General features: G+C 25.9%; 2 protein-coding genes across 2 annotated transcripts in view; both read right to left on the minus strand.

Annotated features, from left to right (window-relative positions):
* Positions 1-397: 397 nt before the first annotated feature.
* LOC136078780 (uncharacterized) lies at positions 398-1,728 on the minus strand. The gene is made up of 2 exons (XM_065794585.1): positions 1,696-1,728; positions 398-1,528 (listed from the first exon to the last, which is right to left on the minus strand). The coding sequence occupies exons 1-2, from the start codon at positions 1,726-1,728 to the stop codon at positions 398-400; spliced, it is 1,164 nt and encodes a 387-aa protein (XP_065650657.1).
* A 1,172-nt stretch (positions 1,729-2,900) lies between these two features.
* The window catches only part of LOC100209632 (sideroflexin-1), a 44,827-nt gene continuing 34,611 nt past the window's right edge, over positions 2,901-13,116 (minus strand). Inside the window, exons 8-11 of the mRNA XM_065793739.1 lie at positions 12,217-12,266; positions 7,514-7,563; positions 7,314-7,361; positions 2,901-3,042 (exon numbers count right to left, since the gene is read on the minus strand). Of these exons, the coding sequence (XP_065649811.1) occupies positions 2,946-3,042; positions 7,314-7,361; positions 7,514-7,563; positions 12,217-12,266 (245 nt within the window). The 3' untranslated portion in view covers positions 2,901-2,945. The remainder of the gene's footprint in view (positions 3,043-7,313; positions 7,362-7,513; positions 7,564-12,216; positions 12,267-13,116) is intronic.

Below are 13,116 nucleotides of genomic sequence, written 5' to 3' on the forward strand. Positions count from 1 at the left end.
AACAGTTTTACAAAATTTGTCAGATAAATGGCTTGCAATACAACGAAACAAAATTACTTCTAGCAATGCTCATAAAGTATATATTAAAGCCAAAAACTTTGACAGTCTAATACCTGTCTTTACACAAAAATAAATTTATCTGATTCTAAACTTTTTGAAAAAGCTGTGCAACATGGTAATGAGTTTGAACCTATTGCTAGAGATATTTATAAAGACATTATGAAACACAAACTTAATCATTCTATAAAATGTAGAGAAACAGGGATTGTTATACAACCTAAATTACCATGGCTTGCAACGTCACCTGATGATATGTTAATTAATGGAGAGTTGAATAATGAATTTGTGTTAATAGAAATAAAATGTCCTTGGTCAGAGAAACTATACACCCAAAGAATTAGTACTCGGCAAATCTTAAAAATCCGCTTCTTCTTACTATTTCCTTATCTGATACTGATCTTGGATACAACTGACTTATAAATATTATAGCACCAGAAAGAGATATTCCTAATAATCCCTTGTAAGTAACATGACTTTTGTAACTTGAATACATAGAACTCTGAATATTTAAAGATGATGGTATTTGACAAAACAACTCAGTGCAATCAATAATGCATCTTGTTTTTGGGTAAGATCTTTTAAAACATTCAGGCATTGTCAAATCAATTTGTTCTCTAGAAGGCCAAATAGGTATTCCACCAAGTGTAAAGTACAAATAATTAATCCAGGATATTATATGTCTTGATATTGTTGTTTTTGGTAACTTAAACAACCATCCAATATGAGAAAATGCAAATCCATTTTTAAAATAAACAAGAACCATAAAAAACTGATCCAGTGCACTTAATTTTGGTTTCGGACCTTTTTTTTGCATTGATTCTGTTGTTGTTTTTTGTTTTTTTTTAACACTTGACTGAGAATGATAAAATTTTAAAAATTCACAGTTTTCACCTGGGTCCACTAAAAAAAATATATCATTGAACCTGTCTACCTCTAAACCAGTTAAAGATTTGAACAAATTTGGTTCAGTGGAAATATTTTCATGATTGAACTCGTTTTTATTTTTTATTTTAATTTCATCATTTATATCGGAGTTTACTTTAGTTAAATTTAAGTTTTCATTTTTAAGGAAATTGTTTTCATTTTTAAGAAAATTGTTTTCTTTTTTAAGTTGCTCTAATTGCTCTTTTAGAGTTTGACAATTTTCACAAACAACAACTTCTTTGGGCCAATCGATATGACAATTTATATCATTTTCTATACTATTGCAAGTTTCACTTTCTAAAGCTTCTGTTGATGTATTGCAATTAAGTCGTTTTTTTGAAGTTTTTCTTTCTTTTTTAATGTTTTTTTTAAATACAAAAATAGACGGGATAGCATCTTGATGAAGTGTTTTTCTGCCAGAACAAGGTTTTAAGATTATATCACTTATATTAAAATGAAACTCACATACTAAGGTATACTTCTTTTCAACATTATAATTGTCTACTCCTCCTTGTTGTCGAATGTTATTAAATCCACTAATCCACTTTTTTAACAATTGAGGGTTGTTTTTAGGAAAAATAAAAAAAACCAATGTTCGTTTTATTGTTTGTCATACCTAGCATTTTTACACAGTGGTACACAGCAGTATTGACCCCTACCACCCCTACACTCCAGCTGTTAAGGATGAGTTTTAGTTGAACCAATATAAACCTCCTCTTCTGCAACTCCAAGACTTACATCCATATTTTAATTCTTTTTTTAAATAAAGAAAAAAATACATTATTAAGATTAACAACAATAAATAAAAAACATCATGTTCCTAAGCAAAAAACATTTTTGTAGCAAATAAAAAACAAAAAATGTTAAAATGTTTTACTTTGAAAATTTATATTTTGTCATGGTTCGCCTCGATTTCAGATAGCCATAACATTACATCATTGAAATTCGGGATGTGTCAATTCAGATTAAATTAAGTTACATTAATACGGTTGGTTAATTGAGTTTAAATTTGCATTTAAAATGATATACAGATTTCCCTAGAAATCTTGCAGGATAAATCGCTCCCGTTTTACAAATTTTAATGATAGAAGGAGAGAGATTGTTGATCCCTAACTCTTTTTTATCTTCCCTGATAAATATAATTTATCGTTAATATATTGAAGGTTTGACGCATCACTTTAATTTGTTATTAAAAACAAAAGATAAACACAAATAACAAACGTGAGTTTATGAAATATTTTATTTACTAAATTCAAATAAATTTATCGATAAATTTTAAATTTTATACAGTAATCTTTTAGCGTTCAAAAATTATGACCATCAAATTGAGGAGCTGGGTTGTATGTGTTCAGTAAAAATTTAATTTTAAGACAATATTGCTTTAAATCAACTTTGTTTGTAATTAACAACAAAATAACACTTGTTGTTAACATAATAACACTTGTTGTTAACATAATAACACTTGTTGTTAACAAAATAACACTTGTTGTTAACAAAATAACACTTGTTGTTAACATAATAACACTTGTTGTTAACATAATACCACTTGTTGTTAACATAATAACACTTGTTGTTAATATAATAACACTTGTTGTTAACAAAATAACACTTGTTGTTAACGTAAGTTATACTATTCAAATTAGTTTGTATTACATGGAAGTTACGTCCAACAATTTCATGTTAGCATTTAGTACATGTTATGGATGTTGTCACAATTACAGGTGACTAAAAGTAACTTATGTGCTACCAATCATATCAACCCGACAAGTAATATACTATTTGACGAGTTTCTAGCAGAAATAATGTGAATTATATGTAATGTATTTATAACCTAACTTTTTGATTACAACTATTTCTAAAAATAGTATAAAAAAAGATGTAAAATGAAAAAATGAAACAAAACCAAAAGAATTAAATAATCTATTAAAAAATTCTATCCGCAAAAATGATCATAAAAATGTTTATAAACCCTTATTAAAGTACACTTTATCGACGCCTTTCCAATTTTTAGCAATCGATTCTTGAAGTGGAAGTTCCAAATCATTAACGGTTAAAGAACTATAACAAAGAAAGAACGCATAAAAAAAAAGAAAAAAAAAAGAAAACAAACGAGACAACATGGCCTACTATATTACACGGTCGTGTATGTTACATTTTAGAGGCCGATTCTAAGAGGCCTACTTATAAAAAAAGATGGCCGCGCAACTATAGAGAAAACATATTATATCTCATCTAGATTAAATATAGATAAAATAGAGTAGAAATATTATGAATAAAAAAGTATTCACAAAAAAACTGGCGTTTTGTGCTTTCATACTAGCGATTTGTGTATTTATAAACATATATATCTGTGTATATTATATATATATATATATATATATATATATATATATATATATATATATATATATATATATATATATATATATATATATATATATATATATATATATATATATATTTACATCTATAATATGTATTTTTATATATTTGTACATTACACATTTAAATTGACAACACTTGAAATTTACGGAAAAAAAATTTTTTAAGTATTATTTTTCTCTGTCTACTTTTAAAACTTTTAACAGCATCTTTTCGTACAGTGGCACTGATTATTTTCTGCTTATTGTTAAAAAAGACATTATTTATAATTTTAGAAGCAAATTTAAACCCTCATTCTTTGTGTAAATCGCAAGTAAAGTAAACTGTTGGAAACTGTTTTGTGAAAACAAAGCTTGGTAAATCTTTGACATTAGTACCTTGTTTAGTTATTAAATTTGAAAGATTATCTACTGCAGAAGATCCAAATGTGAAAACTGCAAAATATCCACATGTGAAATCCTTAAGTGAAAGCGAAGGCACAGTAAGACCACCACGTGAAAGTATTTGTAGATATGGACAAATACTTATATTGCTTGCATCTGAACCAAGCATAGACTTGCAATCGCTACGTTTGCTTATTTTTATTAGTTTTTTTTCTATATAACCAGCAATTGTTGTTGTAATTTCTTCTGTTTCAGGTAATAAAGTTAGTTCTGATATCTCATTTGAGTTTAAATCTAATGTTATTAGAAATTCACCATTAATTGGGTTATCATAATTGTTCTTTAAACCTTTATCCCAAAAATTTACATTCTCCTCAATTAAAGTCCGTCATGCTAAAATAAAACCTTAATGTTGAACTTCTAGTAAACTTATTAGAAATCTCCCATCACTCATCTGTCGATATTGAGAAAATCGACGCTCTATAGGGTCACTTTGAAGTCGTGAAGTAAGCACATACAATGATCTTTCTTTGATAAGCTTGTCTACAAGCATTGCTTGAGAACGCAGAGTTGTGATAAGAGCAGATGTTTGTTTTGATAAAGTAAAAATTGGAGATTTCTTCCAAAGTTCAATCCAATCACCTGGTTGCCTAAAAAATGTGATTTTACCATCATAAAAAATAATTGCATTATTAAGTTAATTAGGACTAAATTGTTGTTTTGAATTTGAAACAGTCCACCATTTTTGAAAAATGCTTAAAAAACCAGAAATGTCATTTTGCTCTAGAAAATAACTTTTAAAACTTGCAATTGTTGTTTCATCGAAAATCGACAGTGCAAGGGAAACATTTTGCTTTTTATTACCAGGGTGAAAACTTTGATATGTAATTTTTGGAGCTTTTTTCAAATTACCTTGAAGTTGTTCATCTTTAGAATATAGTAAATGAAAATCCTCCCAAGTAATATAACCAGATGGACAATTATAGACATTATCTTTCATATTATAGGTAAACGATGGAAATACAAATTTTTTTCAATGTAATTATTTCTGATATTTTTAACAATGTGAACACTATCATGAAATAAGTATATTTTAATCTTTAAAAACTATCAGGATGATAAATAAATAAAATTGACTGATTACCAAATATTCATGAATGGTGATGTACTCAATGAGTCATCTACTCTTCATCTTCTAGGATTAACTCCTACTTCCGATCTTTCTTGGAAACCATATATCAAATCAGTTGTTAAATTAGCATCTGCTAAGGTTGCATCTCTTTATCGAGCTCGTCACTTTCTTACTTCGGATTCTATTCTCTATTTCTATAAATCTCAAATTCGGCCTTGTATGGAATATTGTTGCCATATCTGGGGCGGATCCTTTAATGATGCCCTTTCTCTTTTAGACAAGGTGCAAAAACGCGTTGTAAACATAGTTGGACCTGCTCTTGCAGCCAACCTCCAACCATTATCACATCGTCGTAAAGTTGCTTCTCTTTCTCTTTTCTACAAATACTATAATGGGCACTGCTCTAAAGAGCTAGCGTCTCTTGTGCCATCTACTATAATTTATTCTCGTGTTACTCATCATTCAATTAAGTGTCATCCTTTTTCTGTGACTGTTCCTAAGTGCTCCAAAAACTAGACGAATTAGTGGTTGCTTGCAGCCTTGACGAATTAGTGGTTGCTTGCAGCCTTGTTGGAAGCAAAGATGTTTAAAAAAAAACTTGCCATTATGACCCTTAGATAACCATGGAGGAAGTGGAACATTATTTCCTATGTATTGCAAAGCTTCACATAAACAATGATCAATTTTTATTGATTCAAGAACCAAAGAAAAATATGTTAAATGATCAAATATTAAATTGTAATAAATAACACAATTGAGATGTTTTTTAAATTGAAAACCTTCTGGTGAATGTTTACTGTTTAAGTTGTTCCACTCAGTTATTTAATCATTTTCAGAAAAAAAAGTTCATCTGCTTAAAAAAATATGAGTTTTAGGTGGTCTTCTTAAAGCAATAGGTGATGGTAGTGTGGAAGACCGTGTTAAGAATTTGCTTGAGAAAATTTTAGGTATAGGGTTTAAATTCCAATTTAACTTGCATATTATACCTCAAATAATGTACTTTTCATTAAAATGCTTTTCACATAAGACAGAATTTGGTGAAGGCACCCAATTACTACGGTTTACAAAACGAACCCACAAATTTAGCAACTGTTGATTTTTCAATGGAAAATGAAAAGAAGTAACTTTTATATCTTCCAAAGAACTGTTGTATCCAGTTTTACAACCATATGCAACACACTTGTTAACCATAATATTCAGCTTTGCTGAATATTATGGTTAACAACTGTCATTTTTTTGTTGCGTAAATAAGCCCCTTAGAACCGGTCTCTAAAATGTAACATACATTGCTGTGTAATATAGTAGTGTAATATGTATATATATTTATATACATATATATATATATATATATATATAGAAGTTTTTTTTTAAAATATACATATATACATATACACATATATATATATATACATATATATATATATACATATATATATATATATATATATATATATATATATATATATATATATATATATATATATATATATATATAGATATATATATATATATAGATATATATATATATATATATAGATATATATATATATATAGATATATATATATATATATATACACACACATATATATATAGATATATATATATATACACACACACACACACACACACACATATATATATATATATATATATATATATATATATATATATATATATATATATATATATATATATATATATATATATATATATATATATAACTTCTTTTTATGGATTAATTTCTATTTGTTAAAAAATAAATTTTTCCATATTAAAAAAAGTAATCCATATTTAATCCATAAAAAATTAATCCATAAAATAAAATATATATATATATATTTTATATGTCTTGGACATGAGCTTAAAGTCATTTCCTTCTAAAAAATAAATGGCTTCCCATTAACCCAAGTTTCCAAAGGTACAGCATGACTTTTTAAGTGTCCAAGTAAACTACTTTTGTCATTAATCTTTCTATTTTTACAATGTCACATGTGGCATTTAACCAAAACAACCTCACACCTTAACACTACATCACCATGTTTTACAGTCGATAATACAAACTATTTTATCTTACATTCAACAATTTTTTTTCAGACAAACAATCTGCTCTTAAAACCAAAGGTTTAAAGCTTTGACACGCCAGTCCATGTTTACAGCCATTGATGGTCTATTTTTTATGTAGTTTTGCCCACTTTAGCATTTCTATAATTCTTATAATTTTTATCAAAGCATTTTAAATAAAATACTTTAATTTTTTAAATAATCTGATATTACCGATAAAAACTTTAAAATAGTTCAGTAAAAAAAGCAAACAAGACAATAACAGAGAAAACCAAAGAAAACAAATGCGTAAAACTAAAAATAACAAATCAATAGTTTTTTTTTTATAAACTTTTCAATAATTGTAAACAAAAAAACATTTAACACTTACCTAATTTGAGGGAAAATTGCGCAACACATCGGAGTAGCAAAACATAATCTGTTAAAAAAAATAATATACTATTTATTAGGTTTATATAGAAAATATCTTATTTAAACAAAATAATAAACATTGTTACATGTTTTGGGATTTGGTTAAACATCAGTAAAATAAGTTAAAAATAAAAAATAGTTCTAAATAATTATCCATACATAATTCCAACAAGACCAATTTGAACAGGGCTAGCTAACCAAGGCATTCGCTGAAAAAAGAATATTTTTTCAGAATTCAAGTTTCATCCCAGAATGTTTTTATTTTTGACCACCAAAAATAAAAACATTCTCGGATGAAACTTGAATTCTTTTGCTGAATTTTGGTTTGAGATAATAAAGTTAAAAAAAAAAATTTAATTTTTATACGTGTATACAAGAAAATATTTGTATATATTTCTGTTAACCAGCTTGCCAAAACAATTTACGTTATATAACATAAATAACATAAAATGCTATACAATGAATGCTATAAAATATATACTTGTAGCAGGCTACAAGTATATAACATATAAAGATCATACCCTGGTTTAGGTGTTATAATAATTTGTAAATCAATACATAAAAGTTCTCTAAAAATGGAACTTTCCAAATAAAAACTGTTTCATTATCTATTTAAAAAGTTTTTAAATTTTTGAAACAAATGACTTTTACTAATATTATGTTTCAATCTTTGTTTTCAAGTTTAAAACGAAAATGTAAAAACTACCTTATTGTAGAATACAAAAAAGCGAACAAAAATTTCATATTGGTGTTAAATAAAGATGTTTTTTAAATAATGAAATACCATATAACTTTTTGCATATTTCCAAACCTCATCCCAGTGCATACAGAACATTCGTTAGACGTCTTACGAACTTGTGATGCTTTTAAGATGTCGCATAAATGTCTTACAGTCTGTGCCCACAGAAATGGGAAAGAACTATTGTTAGAACTTTTTTTTTATTAAAATTTTTTTGGCATTTCAAAGTTTAAAACTAAAAAAAAAACTAAAAACTAAATAAAGAAAACATATGAAATAATAGGGATCGTTTTTTATACTTTTTATAAAAAGATTGCTTTGAACTTTTTATGTATGTATGTATGTATGTATGTATGTATGTATGTATGTATGTATGTATGTATGTATGTATGTATGTATGTATGAATGTATGTATGCATGTATTTATGTATGTATTTATGTATGTATGTATATTGTATTTAAAAGTAACATAAGTGGTGCTGTTCAATCAATATTTTTTTCAGGGTTCAGAAGGGATGAAAATTTATTTTAGATATAACTTAAAAATAAACAAACTTAAGTATGGTATTATAAATTATACTGGAAATGGAAACCAAACAGAAAATGTAAAATTATTGCACTCTATAGTTTTTTTTACGGTATATAGATTTATTAGTTTATGTGATGGTATTGTTAAATATCCTTTGACATAAAATTACTCAATTTGTGTGTGTTGGTTTATTGATCGCTTAATGTGTATGCAATTGAATGCATTGTAAAATTCCTTTAGGTTTTTTATTAAAGCATGTCATTTATATATATATATCATTTATCATCAAAGTTCAATATTAGTTTCATACATTGAAAAAATAATGAAATTACGCAAAATTGTTAAGTGGTTCTAAACTTTTTTCGGTACCTGTATATATATATATATATATATATATATATATATATATATATATATATATATATATATATATATATATATATATATATATATATATATATATATATATATATATATATATATATATAGTATATATATATATATATATATATATATATATATATATATATATATATATATATATATATATATATATATATAAATGACGCACCTGAAATTCAGTTATTATTTATTTATCAACCATTTTGCTTACTGTTTTTGTTAAGCAGTAAACCTTGAAAACAGGATTAGGTCTAATATAATTATTTAGCCTATGAAAATGACTATGTCTTTTAAATACTAAACTTTTAAGTAAAACAAAAATCTTCATCATTTACTGAGTTTCAGGTGCATCATTTTTAAGTGGGCCATATATATATAATAAATACTTTCACCATGTTGTAGATGTCCTAAAACTTATTGAAAATGTTAACCAATTAAAGTGTAAATTAAAGTAAAAAAATTAACCAAATAAAGTTGAAAATGTTAACCAATTAAAAGAAAAAAATTGATTACCACTATCTCTTTTAAATCTATGTTTGGATACTCAAACTATTCCTTTAAAAAATGAAGATCTCGACTTTTTAAATTCTGATAAATCTAGTAGTTCACAGACAATATTTATTGTTCAGTGCCAATCTTCTACAATGTCAAAAACACATTTTTCTCCTGTAACAAACACGCCTGAGACCGAAATAATAGTACATATTTTGTGTAATGTTATTTATAAGTTAACATTGATTTTACAAGCTCATAACTTTTGAAAAATAATTTAAGAAAGTATATAGTAACTATCTATTTTTATCATTAATTGTTATCTTAAAAAAATGAAATGCTTTAATATCAAAGTATGATAAAAAAAGACATATGCTTATTTTATTATCTTTTATTATTTAAATGAGTGTATTTTTATTATTTTAAATTAAAATCATTTAATATTGTTTTTTTTTTAGGTGGACATAGGACAAATTACTAAATTGACTGCAGATTAGTATGCCAAATTAGTTAAGGAAGCAGCTGGCAAGCTGTCAGTTGATATTTTAATACTTTATTTTGCACCACTATTTCCCCTTGTTTTGTATAATGAATATAATATATAATTATTAGTTTGTTTATATTTTTGTTTTCAGACTTCTTAGCTAAGCAATTTCCAAGGGAAAATTATGTTCAGTAAAGAAAATACTGCAAAAAGATGAAAGCAAATTTATAAAACGAAGCATTGATGTTTTTAAGAAAACTATTGTTGATAGAGAACAATAATAATAATAACAATTGATATAATTAATAACAATAACTTGCTGACTTAATATCCTGTTATTCTTCTTTTTTTTTCTTTCTTGTGAATTTAATTCCTTGGTTTTTATTAAATTAAACTAAAAGATAATGCCCAAGATTTACCAATATTATATACACACCTGTTTTAAATTATGTAGGAATACCCTAGAGGATATTCCTTTCAAATATTCTTTAACAACTGCAAAGGGCAATCCGATAAAATTTCAAACAGGATTGAATAGGATTACTGTACATATAAACCTATAATATATTTTGTTCATTTGATGTCTTGTAAGACACTGAATGAACAATACCTTATAGTTTTATATGTACAGGAATCCTATTCAATTTTGTTTCGAAAAATCTTGTTTTATCTTTTTTAAGGAATTTTTATCCCAAAGACACCTAATGAATAATTTCCTATAGTTTTATATGTACAGAATTCTTACTCAAATAAGTAGGATTGTTATATATATAAAACTATATTTTTATATGTACAACAATCCTACTCAATTGAGTAGGATTTCTGTACATATAAAAATATAGGATATTGCTGATTCAGTGTTTTATAGGACAAACTCCAATAAGGTTTTGTAACAGGATTGAATAGGATTCCTGTACGTCCATATCTATAGGACTTTTATATACGGTGTCTTATAGGATAGGACTCCTATAAGATTTTTAAACAGGATTTTGCAGGATTCCTGTACGTCCATACCTATAAGACTTTGATATCGGTATCTTATAGGATAAAACTCCTATAAGATTTTGGAACAGGATTGTATAGAAACCCTATCCTAAAGAAATTCCTATTGATTGTATTTAATTGTGTTATCCTATAGAAAATTCTGTTCCAATATCGTATAGGAATGTAGTATATCCTTTTTATAGAGTATTCTGTAAGACTTTTTGACTAGGGAGCCTCATTCTACTTCACTGGTTTTCTTATTGAAAATGATACAAAATAGAAAATGATACAAAAACTGTTGTCTAATGCTAAGTTTTATTATTTTCTGATTATTACATTTTTTAATTTATTACAGAAATTTGAGAATGAAATACATAAAGTTTATGAAATACTTTTTTTATTCCTAGGTTATTTTTTTAATTAGGTTATTAAGACTTTTAATAGTGAAAATTTTTAATAGCGTCATTGAAAAAGATAAGTGTTAAAGTCCAGTTCTCGTATATGATTCTAAACTTACAAGCTCTCCCAAGGCTAAGACAAAGTGGTTGTGGTTGACACATTCCTTACAAAAGTGATATCTTGTGGTCAGGGCAACATTCCTAACAAAAGTGTTCTCCAGAATTCTCTCAATTACTTTTTAAGTTATTTAACAAGTACTTATTTGAATCTTGTTTTACTGCTTGCTAAAAAATAGCAACTCTATATGCTCTCTTCATATGGTGTATCTGGAAAAGTTTTTAAAGTTATTGAATCCTTTTTTTCTTATTGCATTATTATATATAACTCGTTTTTAATGGATAACTTTTCATCTCCAGTAACTACTGGTGCTACAAGGTCTTATCCTAGGTTCTATGTTGGTTCTCAGCTGTATAAATAATTTCCCTGATAATCTTTTTTCTAAGGTAACTATTTGCTGATGAATTATATAATTTAGACAATAGAAGTTCAATACAAAGTTTATCAGCAGGCATGTAATTTTCTTATGACTGATTCTATTATCTACCTCTTTAAACTCAGTTTACAGTTTTGTAAGTCTTCTGTCAACCTGTTTTTTTTGTCTTCTTTTAACTCAATCCACTCCTTTGCTTTCTTCTCTCCTGATTTCCAACAAAAATAGTTGTTGCTTACAACCTTGTTGGAGTTGGAAATGAATTTGTAAGTTAAAAGCAAAATTAAAACAAATAACAACAATTGTGAATATCTATTTTAATACAAATCAAATAAAAGAATACCTTCATAAATGTTCGAGATTCCATATAGTTCATTATGAAGGGAGGTATGGCTGCAAAGAGAAAAAAAAACACATACATACAATTTTGAAAAATATCTGTTAATACCCCCTTAATATGTATTATATGATAAAGTAAGATTTAACAGGTCGCTAATATTATTTTTAAAAATTTTTTTTAAAAGTGTTGGGTATCAAATGAGGTAAAATTAAATAAAAATTTTAAAAATAATTATTTTATAAAAAACATTGAAAAAAAAAACTATAATAAAAAAATCTCGTAAAAATTTATTTATTTTTAGTTAAAAAACGTCATTTTCTATTTTCAGTAAAATCTAAAATAATAATTTTTTTATAAAATGATGATTATTTTTCAAATTTTTTTTATACCATTGCTTTATTTGAGACCCAACATGAAAAACTTTATATAATAATTTTAGGTACCAATTAAATGTTAAAGGGTCTTAAGCAACCCCTAAAATAACATTTTATACAAAAAAAAAAAAAAAATCTAGCATTATTTTATTGAAGACATAGAGACAGTACCAGCAGATATTTTTCAAAAAAAAAAAAAAAAAAAACTAAATTTTTATTCTGAGTTTTATTTTTGTTGATCTTTTTCAGATATGAGCTTTCAAGGAAGCTTTGTCAATCAAGAAAGTTAGAGCTGTTAGACCAAGCTAATTTTTTGATTCTTTTTATCTTGAATGGTTCACATTTTATCTGTAAGGAGCTTGTAAAGATTATTTAGGAGCTATAAGTTAGTTAAACATTGTTTGTAGAGCTTGTAAAGAAAGATTTTTTGGTATTAACTTTGTTACCTTTTTTTTTAGCAGTTGTTTTTTGAACTGACTTTTATTATTGATTTTTATTAGAAAAAATGTGAAGCTAATAAACCTATTAG

Source organism: Hydra vulgaris, chromosome 03 (assembly GCF_038396675.1).
Source record: "Hydra vulgaris chromosome 03, alternate assembly HydraT2T_AEP".
NCBI classification, from domain to species: domain Eukaryota; kingdom Metazoa; phylum Cnidaria; class Hydrozoa; order Anthoathecata; family Hydridae; genus Hydra; species Hydra vulgaris.